General features: G+C 35.2%; 1 protein-coding gene across 8 annotated transcripts in view; it reads right to left on the bottom strand.

Moving 5' to 3' along the window:
- LOC117166818 (sodium- and chloride-dependent glycine transporter 1) overlaps positions 1 to 18,426 on the bottom strand; it is a 42,935-nt gene that overhangs the window by 17,801 nt on the left and 6,708 nt on the right. For 2 of the 8 annotated variants that reach the window (XM_033326857.2, XM_033326858.2), the window contains exons 1-3: positions 8,778 to 9,725; positions 5,753 to 6,035; positions 2,579 to 2,635 (exon numbers count right to left, since the gene is read on the bottom strand). In XM_033326857.2, coding sequence (XP_033182748.1) covers positions 2,579 to 2,596 — 18 coding nt within the window. In that variant the 5' untranslated portion in view covers positions 2,597 to 2,635; positions 5,753 to 6,035; positions 8,778 to 9,725. Of the gene's footprint in view, positions 1 to 2,578; positions 2,636 to 5,752; positions 6,036 to 6,307; positions 6,367 to 8,379; positions 8,705 to 8,777; positions 9,726 to 18,426 lie in introns of those variants that run through there. The other 6 variants (XM_076627897.1, XM_076627896.1, XM_033326856.2 and 3 more) reach the window with 5 other exon arrangements.

The following is an 18,426-nucleotide window of genomic DNA, read 5'->3' as shown; positions in this document are numbered from 1 at the left end:
ATTACTATGTTTACTCGTGGAGGGAAACGTTTTGATTCCAAGAGCAGGACGAAGTAAATTAAAAAATTTGCATGACTGCGATATCTGTTTCTTATACTTACTCATATTTGGATACAGTAACGAATCTTGTAAGATAAAATGTTACGATACGTCTATGAACATATTCTGTAACGAGTGATTTCCATAATACACATTTCATAATGGCATCAGGCAATACCGTACACGTTTTATCAGATAATAAATCAAATAATCCTTGATTTAAAATGTACTTAAAAAGTCACGAAGAATAAGAGAAAATAACGAGCCGCGACACGCTAAATAGCAAGTACTTAACTTCGTTCATGGCGTAAAAGAAATTGTAATATCGTTAACCGTCGAATCAGGTCAGACCTCCTAGAACCAGGCGGATTCCGCGTATTTTCCTTTAACTCGTATTAACTTTGAAAATCCTGTTCGAACATTCCTATCTCCATCCTAGCGTCTTAATTATATTACCCGCTTTAACTTCGCCCTCTTACTTATCGATCACGAGGAATATTACCCTGGAGATTTCTTTGAAATACCAGCGCCTTCGTTGAGAACCGCTGCACCGTGTCAAGGCGAAAGGTCGCGAAATTTTCGCCATTTTCCTTGGTATCGATAGTTCCCCAATGGTCGATGGATCGACGTATGCAAACGATGTTACGTAAACGAATAGTCGAAAGAACCAAATCACAGAAATTCTACGAGGTTTCTCTACTTACAAAGAAAGATAACGCGAATAGTAACGACCATTGGGAAATCAACGCTAACAAATTGCTTCGACGTTTCGATCTGTCGTGTATCGTCTAATTTTCACGACATCTTGAACATTACATACAGATAACAGCTGGGTGTAGCTTTGTAGGACACGCGTGTCAAGTGCAACGTGGATGATTTATGGCTGATGATTTACGTTCTCCACGCCGCGCCGTTTCGTACTGTTATATTTAAATTGTCTCATTCTTGGAAACACCAATTCCTTTCGCATGCATTTGTCCCCTTTTCTCGATTTACCAAATATACTAAATATTCTCTTCTCGTTTACTATAAGCTATTTATTTGTAACATTATTACAATTACTAGAACCATCATGTAAATATTTCTCCACAGAATTTACAGTAAAAATGTAGAAAAAAATGAAGATATCAAGATATTCAATATTTCTGTCATACTCGCATGCATTTCTTTCCTCTTCCTAATTTGTTAAGTGTAATATTGCCTGTATTTATTAAACCATTTGTTTCTAATATTTTTGTAAGTAACGTGACATCGAGATTACTAAAATTTGTCAATGGAATTTAAAGTAATTGGAAAAATGAAAAATATCGAATAAAATGTAAAGGTGGTAAATATCTTGTATTTTGTAAACGAATATCAAGACACTCGGTCATTTGATAGGATTTATATTAATATGATTCAAGGTCCATGATATAAGGATTAATTCGTCAAAATTTCGTCAAGATATTTTGAACGATAGCAAACGTATAAATTTTTCATTAATGGCATTTTGTGTTCAACTATGTAGCGTGATAAAGTACGCGTGCACTGCGTGAAAGCGTGAACTTTCCATGATATTAATATCTTCTAGCCATCGAGGAAGGGCGTGATAGCAGACTGCAGATGTTTATGCAAATTCATATTCATCATGGACATAGCTACAGAAATAGAACTTAAATGCGATTTAATTAAATATCACAAGTATTTTACTTTTTGCATATTATGTCTATATATATACTTTCTATACATTTCTTGCGCCCCTAAACTTATCATAAATTGTATTGAAAATATTACTATGAATGCATAAATATACGCAGTTTATACGAGTACCTTAATTGAGATTTCGCTTAGAAATTGTACCGAGACTTTTGAAAATCGTAATAAATAATTGGAAGCCATAATTAAAAGAATATCTCTCTTGCAAGAAATTCACTAATCAATCTTGTTGTAAATTATTTTTTAACCTCGATAATAGTAACCTACATCGTTTTCTAACTTATTGTAATTGATAAAATTATAGAGTATCGAACGTTCTTCGAAAATTATTTCTACGAAAATTTATCGATGAAACAGAATTCCTACTCCGGTAATTTGGAAATAACGAAGGCGGAGAAATTATAAAAATGACGAATAAAAGTCTATTTGATATTAGCAGCTGACCTTCTTCCAAGTAAGAGCATGCTTGGAATTGATTTCGCGGAAAGTGATGCGCATTTAAGACGGAGGTGACCCGCGTTCCAGTAAAATTGCAATAAACGTTCGAAATGTCTTGAAACAGTTAGCAGGTGGTAATAAATCATGAAATCGTAGCGCTGATATTAAATGCCATATGATATTGAAATTTGATCAGGTATTTACATCCGAATAATTACATATGTATAATTTTTTATATCTCGACGATATTTGTATTTCGTTTTATCTTTTTATTGTTAGTCGGTCGAAAAGATGAGGTTTGTTTTATTAGTCGGAAAAACATCGAAAGCCATCGAAAGCAAATGCTTCTATGTATTGCTAATGCACCAATCAATGTTTGTGCTCTTAATTATTTGGGATTGCGTACCTTGCCTTTAAATTCCATTTAACAGGATCTCTTGAACATTTTCTCTTTCCTACGTCTCTGTGTACATCATTTAATGAATTAGTAAAACATTTTTTACATCTCATTCGTTTATATAAGCTAACTGTATATATTTTTCCTTAAACATTGATTTCAATGGATATCTTTGACGCCGTGTCTTTTTATTGAAAAATTTAGTTCAATTAATACAAGGATACGCGATATGCTACATTATTTACATTCTCTTATCTATGTCAACTCATTACACTATCACACTTCACTAGTAATTTTTCATAGTCGTACAATTCGATCAATTTGCAATAATTTCTGATTCAATTATAATGTTTTCTCTCGTAAACAAACAAAATTATAAAACGATAAGGTGCCTGAAAAACGTATATAGTTTTCTTTTATGTTTGTTCAATATTTCTCACAAATGCTCGTTTCTATCGTTACCTCTAATTACTAGGCTTTAATTTTTACTACTTAACGTATTTACCATTTAGTGCTTAATTATCGTGAGTCTCGTGTTTACACTAATCAAAGTTGTTAACAACTTTAATTAACTATTGTCGTATCGATATTTCACATTATCGGTGCTTGGTATCTTTAGAAAAGAAGGATGCAATATATAAAAGAAAGATCTTCCACAAGTAAATAATCTTTTCTTTTTCAAATAATTTTGCTACCCTCTTTGTGTATTAGTTATCGTTTTCCGATATTACCGTTATCAAATGATGTTAGCTCAATGCTTTGCATTTTCCGATGGTTCCATTTTTCTCTACCCCGGTGTCAATAAATTATATAATAAATTGTAATATAAATTAGAATATTTACAAATTACTGAGAACAGTAGGGTTAATCTCTTGGCGGTATGATAAAATGACGAACAATTCCCAATATTTGCTGCACTAGTGTCAGATAGTGTCTATAGATATATATCAAGTCTCTATAGAAAATAAATAAGTTACATACGATGATATTTGAAATACAAAATACATACTATTATATTTGACGACTTGCTCGAATCTCTATCTCTCAGTGAATCATGTACCGGTGTAAAACGTCGTAAAAATCTCCAAAAACTTCCATAATACTTTCTACCTCCGATTTTTAACAAAAGCTAAACGAGCAAATCTCCTTTACTATTAGATAGCTAAAGGAAAGAAGAATAAAAGAAACGCGAAGAAACGAGAAGAGATTGGCAAAGAAAATGACTAACCATCCGCTATGTCAGTTCAAACAGACTTTAATCAGTTCGAACGTAAAGAGAAAGAAGATCTAAGGAATCTGTATTCGACTCTGTCTTATCGTTAATTAACCCCCTTTACCTGCAAGTTATTACGAAGAGGAGGAAACAATTAATTCGATAAAATGACCGTTTTCGTGGAAAGATTTTCATCGGACGAACGTTTGTTTGTCTGGCTGCGTAATCGACGTTCGCATTAAGGTCTTTGCCGACTTTAGTGTTTTACAAATTCTCGCGGACGATTCATTAAAACGTTTGCCTTGACGCTCAAGAACATTAAGTTTTCGCGAATCGATTAAAAGCCGAGAAACTCATTCAAGGAAATTTCATTTTCGAGATGGATCCCAGCTCTCCGCTCGGAGAGCTGTTCAGCTCTGGCCATCGATTTTCCCTCGAGCTGTGTTCTTCCTCAAGAACATCAGACCGATACTCCTCGCTCGATAGTCGAATGAAAATCCTAAATCTTCGACGGTGCGGCGAAATGTCAAGCAACGACAGGAGCTGGATGTTGCGACCGAATTCCTCGCGTTTTTCCGCTTCGATGGGTCGAATCGAATATCTTCCTTACCAACTTTCCTGGATATTTCGCTGTTATTGTGGTACGTGTGTTACAATCGAACTAGTTTCGCAAGAATTCCATTCGACGTGTATTGATTCGATTTTAATGCGAAACTATTTTTACAGAGGTCGATATGACTCGTGCTTGCAAAGGAAATAGGAAACATTACTGGAAAAATTTAAGGGACAGTACAAAAGCTGCCAGTAATAGAAAATTTGGTAATTAAATGAAAATTGAATAAGATTTTAAAACTTCAATGTAGAGGAGATGAAAGCAAGAATCGATAAAAATTATTGTAAGAAAAATTGCAAAAGCAAAATTAAGGCTAGTAACTTATTTTTCATCTCTCCGAAGTAAAAGGATTAGAAGGACAAATTTTTGGAAAAGGAATAAAATGATAAAATCACAAAAATTGTAAGTGGTATTATGAAATATTGAAATGATCATTTCAAAAGAGACTTGTGTTATTGCATTTACTATGCAACAATGCCTTTTTCTATTAAAAAGAAAAGAAAACAGTGTACAAAACGAATGATTAAAGGCAAACCTTCTATTACCACGAAAAAGAGAGTGTAAATTTAATGGTGTTGTAACGAGGACGAAACGGATGGATCCTGGAAATGAAACAAATGGAGAGGAAATTCAATGGTCTTCGAGGCGTCTGTAAAACGATGTAATTTTAAAGCGAAAATAACGAGGGACCAAGAAACAATGGTGTCCGCGAGGTTGTATAAATGTCGCGTAGCGAGAGTTGACTGGGGGTTGGCACAAAGAACGACTTGCATCTTGAACGATCGTACGGACGAGAATGCTTCGTGCTTTCTTAGTGTGTGCGGGTAATTTTCAAAATTCGAGTCTAAATCGAGGAAAAAGTCCCGACAACTGCATTCTCCTGGGTAGCTGTGAGCCGCCGCTTTCTTTCTCCTTTGTTTCGAGATCTTAATCGTCGTTTAATTTTCGTTTAATTTTCCGTCTGCCATGTTGAAGTATTTCAGTAATATACGTTTTAGTATAATAAAAAAGAAGAAAAAGAAGAGAAATAAAAACGGCGAGGGAGAAATAATCGATATGATTGATAAAATATTAAATAAAATCTAATTTTCATCTAAGTTTCAATTAATCTAAATTCTGAATAATTGGATTTAATTGTTTTGGTGTATAGTTACGTCTAATTCAATCTTAATTTCTATGTTCAAATTACAGAAATATACGTGGAAGAATCAAAGAAAATGATACGATTCATAACATATTAAGTAAATTCTTATTTTCATTGAACTAGTCGAACAGATTTAGTTGATTTGGTATACCGTTATGCATAGCGTGATTATTTAAATTACAAGGAATTGTACGAGAAATTTATAATACTTACGTCCCAGCATTCCAGATAGGAACGAATCCTTGGTGAGGACTCCTCCATTCTCTAAACTGGCACCGAACGCGTCTACGAAGTCAGACGAATCTTCTCCTCTTCATGCTCTGCAAACGTCTGAGAACTCGTACTGGCGCATCTGTTCTTGATTCACTAGTGTCCATTGTTAATGTATAGCTTCGTCCAAGCGGTAAACCTCTATATATCTTCCGTTTCATCGATTTTTCTACACCAATTTCTTCCCTCGATGTTCATTCTTCAGAAACTTCTTTTTGTTTATCTCCTAAAACAACACACAAACACATACATTAAACGATCCAGTGTCACAATACATTACTATCTAGTTGGAATTGCACGCTTGAAAAAATTATATTTCGCTTCAAACAATTTCCATATTGCTCGTTAACATCATTTTTGCTGTTTTAAACAAACATTTACGATCTTTCTGATCTTACGACTGAGTTCAAGCGAAAAGTTCGTATCAAGCGAAACGGTCGGTGGTAAATGATAGAAAAAAGCAAGTCGAAAAAATCAACATCGCTAAACAGTAATTACTCGCGTCCTAATTGCTGTTATCAAGTTCACACCAGATACATGGCCAGGCAGTAACGTTGCTACTTCTTGTAGCTGACAGATCGGGTCACGCCGTATTTCTATCCCACTCACTATTTCCATCATTTCCTTTTCTCGTCGTTAATTGCGGAACTCGACCAACGATACAATCTAGTGGAAATATCCTTTACACCAGGATAAATAACACGGCGGAATATTCTTCCCGAACGGCTATGCAACCTTCGAGTAAACCGTGTGATTATTCATCTTAATAGGAATTGTCGAATATTTTATCGAATGATGTAGTGTAATTATATGTGAAATAATGTAATGCACTTCGTAACATTGACAGACTTTCGTTTCGAGCGGCAGAAGATCCGCGATATCGACATTTATGAAAATACGATTGAAACGCTGTTGAATGCAAGTTGATTAATAATTCATCGAATATCGTAATTGAAATAATTAGAGTACGATTGAAATGATTAAAGAATTACTATTCGAAAAATGATATTCCATTCAAATGAAATCTCCGTTAAAGATGCTACTTCGTATTAAAACCACAGGGTGATTGCTTTGTTTTAGATGTTTCAATCATCCCCTTAAATTATTTGATTATTTAAACGAATTAATTATTTCGTAATACGATACACGATTTATATTACCACATATCGATTGTTCTACATTTATAGTGCCATATTATTCGTGTAACAGAAACGTGTCTCAACCCTCAAGTTGTTCATTGACGTTTCAAATTCATTCACAAATTATTCGGTTATTTAAATCAATTAATTATTTCATGACAAAATACACAATTTATATTAACTGTTATTAACTGTTTTAAATTATAACAGCCTCCAATTGTATCCTCGAATTGTTGATCAGCTTTCGTTATCTTAAATTCATTCCAAATAATCCCATCAATCTTTAAATATGTACAGCCATGCATCGATTACCCTAACAGCTCTGTTTCCATAATCTATTTTACGATATCGTTTTAAAGAGGCGCTACAAGTCGCTACAACAAGATGCAATTTTCTCCGGAAAATAACGCGTGCGCGTCCCTCGCGGCACCTGGGAACATTCCGCTAGGGTAGTTTTCATCGAATAACACGTTCGCGGCGCAGACACCCTACAAAGAAATGAAAACGCGGTATGGATCGCTTGCACGTTTGCATGGATGTTTATAATTTACGCGATGCAATTAGGATTAATCGAGGGTTCAAATAAAGATCGAGGCTCGATCTTGAAACTAGCGAGAATAGACTCTGAAATGGATAAATAGAATGTTACGAGGAGATGATATCAAGAAACTAGATCATGGCTACGATATTCCATGAGAACGCGGGATATGGTTAATGTTAACCGTTAGCTGTTGACCTTGTCCGTGGCAAACTTTCGTCTTTAACCTGTTCGTTTGCGAAGGGGTGCGACTCAAGTGCGCTCTCGCTGCGCAAAATTTTGCCTCTTCGTTCGTTCCTCGTCGAAGATGGCAATAGAACATTTTCATAATCGTTATAGAAATTAAATATATCATTTTTATCGCGTTTCGTTGCGAGTTTGCGGATTTAAGCGTGATTATTAACTTGCAATTTGCTTGAAATATCATATATTTAATTTGAAATTGATAAAATATTGTCTAGATTATAAAATAAAATTACTCTAGTATTTTAACGTTGTCTGATAGTGATAAATACTGTTTCACAGTGTACACTTAGTATACATTAATACAAATTTTTGCGAATTTTATGTATTTTAAGTGTAGAATTAATATTCGTAAATGACAATTATTTGTCAATCGATTTAATGTAAATAGGAGAGAGGATCGATCCGAAGAAACAAGTTTCAAGAAACGACTTGATAATTTTCAAAAAATTGTTGATTTACCAAAGATTTAACGAAAGGTTCATGTGTCCCCAATCGTTGAGGTAAAAAGTAACTCGAGCGCGTTTAATACACGACGTCACTACAGTCACGCTTAAATGTCACCCGGCTGGCCATGGTGGCAGTTCACCCAGTACGCTATACACGTACCTTTGCTCACGGTCTTACGTAAACTCGATAGTGGATTCTACCTTTACGAAATCTGTGTCAGTGGAGCCTGCACCGAACTGTACGCGAAGCTTTCGAGTAATCGCATATCAACGCGATCTGGATCGCAACTGAAACCGAATTTATACGAAACGCGTGAAATCATGGCACTGTTCCAAATGAACAGGTAGTTGAAAATCTCGCCAATTCACCTCTGGACGATCCATTTTCGATTCAAACGAACACACTAACGAACGGGAAAAATTTCCACGCAACGAGATGATCTTTCTCGAATCACAAAACGAAATTTCCGACAGTGTTTTAACCGGCGAGAGTCGACCCGTAACCGTTACGTAACCGCGGGACGAATGTCGTTCACCGAGTGGCGTTTCGTCCCGGACGAGAATCAGCCCTCGAAACGGGCGCGTTCAATCGCACGCACCTGATTATGCTCGGTGACGCAATCCAGTCGGTGCACATCCTCCACTGGGATTCCACTTGGCCGGTGGTCGATCAGCTGTCGTCGCGGCTGGCAGCGGTGCTCGCGCTGCCATCGGAGAACTTGGCGAACCCTGTGCCAAGGTCAGAGACACGCACTGTCACTGCTTCTCAAGGTCACAGCGATGAACCGTACCGCGCGTACGTCCACGGCACGACACGAGATAACACACAATCAAGCAAAACGATTCGACAAACCGAACCTCTTTGCGAACCTATCGTGCGTTCTTTCTTGTTATTCCACGTCACACCGAGTACATTATAACGTTACATGGTGTATCAAAACGATGATACCGAGATCGACACCAAAATCATGTATGTTGTGTGTGTCTCTGTATGCAATGAACGAGAACAAGACGAGAAGAAGAGCGAAGAGGCAAAGATAGACGAGACTAGACGCGGCGAGACCAGACGAGACGAAATGAGACGAGACGAGACGAGACGGACGGACAGACAGACAGTGGAAACAGTCCGTGCCCGGGCAGCCAGCCAGCCAGCCAGCTTGCCTGCTTATGGGAGAGCTTTTCTACTTGCAGCACCCCCAGTCGACCCTGTCGAGCCTCGAACTCGACGGATCGATCGATATTACTGCTCCTGCGAGCTGCGTCCTACCCTAAACCTTGCACTCTCTCTCCTCGGCCACTTCACCACCTACTCTCCACCTCCGAGGTGCCCACCTTCCACTACGTAGCTATCGTTTACAGCGAAACTCTTTAACTTTCGGAATGCTACTCGACCTTGCGTCGCCACTGTCTCTTTGTGCTCTTTTTTCTTTCCCCCATTCCTTCCTACTTTTCTTTTACATTTTTTCGCCTCCGTTCGTTCCATCATATAGGTAACTCGTTCGCCACGGTACACATGCACGCTGACGGTCTCGTTCCTGATGATGTAATTAGCGGTGTTTGCTCTTTTGATTTAGGTAAGAGGGACTCGTGTATTTCTCGTTTCCTCCAGACCTCGTCGTCGAGCTCGGGGTTAGTAATTGCTCGGTGCTGCAGCACATCGTTTTCGTAATAGGGATTTCTTGAAATTCTCCTCCCCATCGCTTCGTATTTCAATACGTTGATTGCCAGGTGAGATTTATGCGTACCTTTTCGTTTATATTTCGTCTACGGGACAATATCCAATTATTATAAAACATCGTATTACGATAAAGGTTATCTATTGATCGTCGAGAAACGTATCATTTACTTAACGTGTTATCTAGTAGTATTTACAATATTTAAGAGCTTCCAGACGATACGATATTCGTTCTATTTTAATCATCCTAAAATTAGAAAAACCCGTCAGATTAACGGTGACCATCCTGACAATCAACCTGTTAATATTTGTTTTCACATAGAATCTTTTTCAATATATGTTTACTAACCATCGGTAATTTTTAATATAAGCGCACCAGTGTAAGGTTTCTGTTCTTATTTTAGACTTCTTCACGTTGTGTTCTTTCGATCGCAAGGTATCGAGCATAGTTTAATGCAAAGTGTTTCACTGTGCATGGAAAAAGTGGGAAAATAAGGTGAATAGAGGAAACAACGCCTCTTCGTTTGAGGTCTCGTTTCCAAGAAAATAGAATTTGAAAACTTGTCGAGTACACGGTGGCCTTGTTCTCGTGAAAATCGAGTTTGGAATAGGTGTCGTCGACTCTTCATCGATAACCACGCTCAACGCGTACCATTGGGAGTTCTCTAACTGCAAGTGCAGGTGTACTTGACAAATTTTTGAAACTCGATTTTCCGGGAACCTGGACCCCGCACGACAAAACTTTATTCTTTCTTTTCAACTTATTTTTGAACGTAGAATAATTTCAGGCAATTATTATTCTACGGTTTTTATTACGCAGTGGAAGGTCAATGTAGTGACGACAAGTCTATTTTATAAGCTGGGCAAAAGTATTGGTGAAATAGAAATTTTAGAAAAGTGTTTTGCAATATAAATGGTGCTTAATAAAAAAATATTGTTCTTTCTAAAATTCAATAACAATGTAATTTTTAAGAGTCGAAAAATGGTCGTCTGGTATCGACTAATTGTTTACTTATTAAATTTTTAAATCTAAAGGCGACTAATAACGTCAGTAAAAAGATAAACGCTTTTGTTAAAAATTTATTTTTAGAAACTAAAGGTAGGAACATAATAAAATAAAATTATTTGACTATTTAAAACATGAGAAGTTAATTCTAGAGAAATAACTTTCATGCTGTAAATATTGTTCAAAACGCCAACAAAAATTAAATAAACTATGTGGCCTTGAAATATTATCCATTTTTTAATGCAAGTTGACAATGTTAATATTTAGTGATGGAAGCAAGAACTAGCGTTACTTTTAACTGACTCTATCGAGTAAAAAAACCAAATAAAAACGTAAAAATCATTCGTATGAAAAGCTTCATTGAAAAATCACGCGTACAATAAACAATAGAGAAACGCTATTCGATTCAAATTTCAAGAAAATATGAAAAATTCATCATTACGGTATGCGTGATTCCTCGTCTATTTTCTTAAAACACCAAAGTTGTTTTTCCTCTTTCTGATGAAACTCGAGCGTAAAAAATTGACATAAAAAATTTGAGAAGTGGCAAAATAATTTCGAAAATAGAAGACAGAATTCTCTTTAATATTGTGTTTTTTCGGTGATTCTCTATCCAATTATACTTTTCTAGCATCAAAAGATATTTCACTTTGAATGAATTATTATACGCATATATGATTTCTTCTTTTAAAACACTAGAAATCTTTTTACTTGTTGACATGAGAACAAAATTGGAACGTGGAAGTACCAAAGCCACACTGGTTAAAAATACAATGAGGAATTAGAAATTCTTTTCTATTCGGCAAAGTGTTCAATATTTTATGCCTTGGTACAAGACCAAAACAAAAATCGAAACACAACCAATTCGAATGATTAAAAATGGTTCGCCATTCGTTCGTATTAGAAGAAACGAAATAAAAAGTCAATGTTCTATTTCCATGCACCTTCTTACGTCACCTTTCGTACACACGTGAACACTTCTTATATTTTATGTTCGGGTCGGCCGACCTATCTATTTGTTCATCGATCACGCTCTCTTTTCTCTCTTTTTTTTCAACTTCGAGTCATCTTTCTCTCTTCCTTCATTGCGATGCTACGCGTAATGGAAGTATCACCGCCAGCATGACGCTGGGGTGAAAAGTCCTTTGTTCTAGCGTATCAGAAAGCAGAAAAAACGCGTTACGATGATTTGTCAAGCCATACAATTTCACTGAAATATGCCACGGCGCGTGAAAGGAAAAAATTTGGAGCGGTATGTTATCGTTGAATTAGACAAATACACCTGCATGCAACGTGGAAAGGTTTTAAAATTATGCTTTGTTTAGGTACTTTTAGTTTGTCATAAATTTAAAACTCCAAATTTACATTTTTTTACATAATTTTTTAAACTTTGTATTTCGCGTGTAGTAATAAAAATCGACAGAGCAGGTGGAATTTTAGAATGATCTCTTCTACCTTTCGCGTTAAAACAAAACTTCTGAAACCGATGAAATTTCCATTTTATAATTTCCTGAATTTGTATTTTCTATATTTGGGCAACCGTCAGCTTTCTTGGACGAAGGAAAATTTTTCTTGGATTTTTCTAAGAAATATAAATATTATAATTGATACTTTCATTGTTAAATATACAGTAGCTCACATTAGTATTCGGAACTGTGATACGCGTGACATTATTGGCGGATATACTTGTCTATAGTAGCTAACTAGTTTACTATGTTGAAAAATAAGCTACAAGTACCGTATAGCAACAAATATTTTATTTTATCGAGACGCATATTTTTTCTAAATTTTCGAATATTGATCTCAGTTGTTGTAATTAAACACAATCTTAACACTATAAAAGAATAATATTTCTTTACCAATAGATTTTTTATTTACTTCAAAAAGCCATTATTTCTTTTGAAATCTTAACATGCTGCGAACCTTTAAACAGGAGTTTAACTCTTTGAACTATTCACCTTTCTCCTCTAACATTTTCCTTTCGTTACAATTATGAAGAAGTTATAGTTTATTCAAATTGCGCATATCGTTCTCTGTATGTGTAACGTCTCTACGTAACGATACCAAGCTTTTTCAATTATTCGAAATGAAGGAAATGTACAATGAAACGTTCCACATAATGAAATTTAGAAGATATTATTATTTCAAAATTATATTTCACAGAATATTTATTATTTAACACTTTGAACTGTTCGCCTTTTCCCTCTTACATTTCCACTTCAATTATGCTCCAATTCGAGATACAAACCACAGTACAGTAAAACTTTCTACATAATGGAACTTAAAAGATACTTCACAGAATACCTGTTATACTGAATACTTTTTATAAATTATTATAGTCTTAACAATTCGTAAAAGCCATACATATTTACTGGCTCACGTCTCCAGTATAATGTTTCGATCTGGAATAACCGATTTCAGGTCTGATTAGGCGATCGATTCGTGCCTCCTATAGAAATTTACTCGGCCACAGCCAAATTACCGAAAGTAATTTACATGGCCTAGATAATACTCGCTGTTATCCGCTCGACGTGAATGGAAACAGTCACGCAAGTGTTAAATTGGAGGATGAACAGGGCGGGCAAGAGTTCACGTTCTTGAAGTGGCATTGTGAGGGGGTTGCATTGTTGCGATTCGATGTCATCCAACATCATATCACTAGTCGGTGTTCTTTTATTTCAATGTGTAACGATAGAAAATAGGGTTCCTGATTAAATAAAAGATTAAATAAAATTTGTAGCACAGAACACGATGCTGTTTCTAATCTCGATATTCTAATTATCAATCCTCTCAGAACCGAAATGTTTTCTACTTTGTAAGAAAAATTAGTTTCGTTTTTAATTATGAATAATAGAAACACATCTTTTCAGATGGTTTTGTTATAATTAAAATTCTAAGATCAGTTTTACCGAAGACATATATCTATTGGTTAACTAATACCTTACGAAACAATCTTTTTTATAGGCTGAAAACAATTTAGTCCTAAAAAGGTTAATAATTAATAATTATCGGATTTTAAAAAATAGCAAGATTGGCATGAATTTTATGTCGAATTTTTTTTAAATCGCGTTTATTTAACATAGTTAAGAGAGCTTGAATTATTGTTAAACAATATTTGGAAAGACATTATGAAAGTGCTTAAAAAAAATAGAAACTCTTGGTATAGCTACAAAGATAGCTTGGATATTTACGAAAATTTAATAAACTAACAAGAGTTTTATTACAAGAATGTGTTAACGATTGATCGGATAAAATCAAATGCTCGAGGAAGCAAAATTGCAAGAAAGTATCCATAAAACTATAGACTGTACATCGATAGAGGCAAAATTAGATTTTACAAGAACGTTCTTTAATCGTAGGTATCACGTTTTAGTTTAACGAACATTTTGCAATTTTATTACATGCGGCTGCTCGACTATGATAAACCGCAGCCACTGCCTACGCGTTTTTCTTAATATAGAAAACTTAAAGAATAGAATATGCACATGATTTTACGTTGATAGACAACGCCGACATTAAAGTACACTGTCATACGCTATATTTGGTATCATATTTGTCTCGTATCGTATTATATCACATTGTATATTATTCGCCATTGCCTACGGTTATCCTAATAATCTGAAAAATTTGTAATTCTATAGAGAATAATGAAGTACAAACAAAAGCCATTATCTAATCTATTAGCAATTTAATTATGAGGGAAAATTAGAAAAGTATCGTATTTATTTACACGAATTATTTGGTCCCTTTCAGAATCTACCGACTTAAATATCCAAAATATTGATTTTCACGTTTCTAGCAGTGACATGTTGTACCAAAATTTCAAATTAATGCTTATACACGATGTTATACACTGTATAACGTTGTATGTACTATCGTATACCGTGTAACTGTTACATTGATTTTCCAATCATTAAGGAGATGCACCTATTTAATCGTGTTAATGACATCATTAACCGTGGGTGTAAGTAGGTACTAACCACAGTGTACCGAATCATGAGTCGAGCTAAATTTTGGAGGATAACTGTAACAGCGGATGACATGGCAAGAATTTACTGCCCACCTACTCAAGAGTCGATGACGAAAACGCTGACGTCATAATCACGGTGATATAGCAACATGTGGCCCCCGCACAGATCTGATTTACGACCTCTACTAAACAAAATTTTAATGGCATAAAAAGGAATTAAATGTTATCTGTGTGGCGTGATAAAGTTCATTTAAAATAGAAATTAACATAAAAATGACGGAAACCGACTGATGTAGAATTTTTAATTAAGATTAGAATATAATAACGCAAGAATTCTAACGTGTAAAAATGTATCGTTGGATCGTGATATATATAAGTCGATCGATCAATTTCACGTTTAAGGACGTTGAATGTTTGTAGATCTTTCTCAATGAAGAATTCGAAGGATTTCAGAATCATTGATAAATATTAATTCACGTGTTTTATAAACAAAGACAGAGGATAAAAGATTGAAAATTAGTATGGACATCAGTATTAAAATTGATAATCTGTAACAGGGATTTGAAGTTTCGCAAAGAAAACAGAAACTAAAAGTCTAATCAACGCTAACTCTGAAACAAAAATTTAGAAACTGAAAATTGAATTTAATATTTTTCGACGCTAATGAAAATGGTAAAGATTTGCATATATAAATAGCAAAAGAGATATAAAAACAGAAAATCTTGTCTAATACAATCTTTCTAGAAGATTCAATTAATGTTTCGTAATAAAAAATTACAAAAGGATATAAAAACATTGTCTTAAATATATAAAATGGACTGTCGAAAATATTCAAGTTACTTGCACAAAAAGCATAATAAATCAGGTGAAGTTCTTGTTAATCGACGCGATGTTGTAGTCGAACCTCCGTCCCTCCGCAAATAAAAATATACAAATTCTACTTTGTATCCTTCTAAAAATTGCCAAAGGACCCCGCAAGAGCTACGAAACCCGTAAAAACGTCTTATCCGATTCGCCTTCAACTTTCTTCGCTCCCGACATCCTTAATCCCATCTTGACCTTCAGCCGTTCTCGTTCTCATATCGAGTTCCCTTTAAAGTTGCTCGCTCGAGAAGAGACACCTGCGAGTGAGGAGATTCGGTAACGAAGCTCGGCCCACCGAATACCTATGTATATCGATTGACGATTGGTATCGTGAGCGTAGAACGAGAATGAGTATGTGAAGGTCGAATCAGGTCTTCCACGTCAGCGGAAGTCGAGTTTCTTTCCTCCAGTAATTTTTATTAAAGAAGAAGCTGTGACAATTGGAATGAATCATAGCATTGAATAGTAAAATTTTAACTTTGATTTGGTCCGACTACAACAATTCTAAATACGATCGATTTATTGATAAATATTTGCGTCTATAATGGATATAATGTCAATATTGTACAAATTAGAGATACATTTGTGGTAAAAATTTATATATAAAGGTCACCGATTTGACCAATATTATTTTCTAGATAATATTACTAATACATGTCTGTAGCAAATATGCATGTGCGAGATCGTATAGGATGTATATAATATGAAAAATATGTAGAACGTTCAAAATAAAATACTCGTTATGATATTTTGAGAAAGAACGCAGAAAGAAAAGAAACACTTTCAATATTTAATGATAACCATTGAAATTTATTTCGTCTTAGAGTTTTCGAATGTTGGAACAGAATTCAATTAGATATAAATACCTGGAGCATATTTAAAAGGACGTCTTTTGTTGTTAATTAAACTTTATCAATCGCATCGATCTGATTTCAACGAATTTTATTCTCGCGTACATTCAAACCGTATATTAAATTTCGGAAGAGTGGTAGACTATTAAAATTTAACTAATTAAATTTCCTGCTACCAAAATCTAGATCTCTGTTTCACAGAAAAATGATTAGGAATCCAAAGAAATATACAAGAATATTAAATCTATTTAATATTTGACCTATGGCTCTGATTTTCCATCATTCTCGTCTTTCGCGTTTTATTTTAAGTTAAGTCAAAATTATTAATCCAGCAACTTGGAAAGAAGTCTCGTCTTCTTCACGAGTGTTGTCCTCGATGATTTGTAACGATAATCAATGCATCGTACTTGTTAATTAAACGCGGTCCATAATTTATCTCTGACCTCCCAGCGAAACGGAGGTAATCAAGTTGATCAACCATGAAAGGTGAATCGTGTTTACGCGTCTGGAGGCCACGATGCTACCATGTGTTTATCTAGCACGCAAATACATACGTGCGATCGATCCAGAGGTGACCAAGCCGAGATTCGTTAATAGGACCAACGTTAAACTGAATTATCGAGTCGCAAATGAAATTTATCGACAAACTGTTGGGCGCGATTTGTAACATTGTAATTATTCTATACACAGGTGAAATCTGTAAATGAATTAACATGTGCACTGTGTAGTGTGTATCACAAGGCGTTCAAAAAAAGAAAAAAGGAGGCTCGTTTCTGCTGGAGCTCTGGAATCTACAGGAACAAAGTTAGACACGAATGTCTTGCTGCCTCTATTCTCTTCCTTTTTATCATTCCTCTCCTTAGGCGCATGAATTTCAAGAGCATTTTCCTAAATAAATAATTGGGTGACGTACGTATTTTTAATAACAGAACGATATAGAAATCGAAATATTCTAAGTATATACAGGGTGGTTGGTAACTGGTGGTACAAGCGCAAAGGGGGTGATTCTACGCGAAAAAAGAAGTCGAAAATATAGAATAAAATTTTTTTTTTAATTTTTTCATCGAGACAACGATCTACAGTGAGATCCGTTATAACGAGACGCGATAAAGTGCACGCGTACCGAGCGAAAATTCAAAGTCGATTTTCTCGAAAACAAAGCCTCAAACGAAAAATTTTTATTCTATATTTTCGACTTCTTTTTTCGCGTAGAATCACCCCCTTTCCGCTTGTACCACCAGTTACCAACTACCCTGTATATCTATGCATTGTTTTGTATCAGATGTTAAATTATTTTGCGAAAAATATTCTTCGCTGTTGATCACAAAAATAAAGGTCCCTCCAAGCCGATTTTTGCTTTTCCCGCATCTTCTATTACGTTCGCCGCACAACGATATTGTGCAAAGAGAAAATATTGACACAGTAGTCGCACTTCTATATTACTGCGTAATATATTATCTCCGCATTTCTCAACGGGAAATCTCAACAAAGGAAGCTTTTCCTAGTATTAAATTACGTAAACAAAAGGAAACAAAGGAAAGATAAAGGTTGAGGACAGAAAATATGTGCAATTTTTTTCAGTACTCTGTACCGCGGATCTAAAGTCACGAGCTTGCAAATCCAATTCCTAATAACTCTGACTCTAAAACTCAAGCCGTAAACTTCCAACGAAGCTCGAGCTTTTAGACCCTAATCACCAACCGTTGGCTCCAAATTTAAGATTCCAGATCTCAAACCTGTCCAAGTCTAGGACCTTAAATTCTCAACTCTGCGACCTGTAATATTATGAAAACTTGGCCACTTGATCGAATAACTTCCAAACATTTTGTAATAATAATTTTTATCTCGGAACTTTGAAAAATCTTACGCATACTGTAGTGTA

The sequence above is a fragment of the Bombus vancouverensis genome, chromosome 2, assembly GCF_051014615.1.
Source record: "Bombus vancouverensis nearcticus chromosome 2, iyBomVanc1_principal, whole genome shotgun sequence".
Taxonomy (NCBI): domain Eukaryota; kingdom Metazoa; phylum Arthropoda; class Insecta; order Hymenoptera; family Apidae; genus Bombus; species Bombus vancouverensis.
Note: the sequence above shows the minus strand (reverse complement) of the source record. Positions and strands in the feature narration are given on the sequence as shown.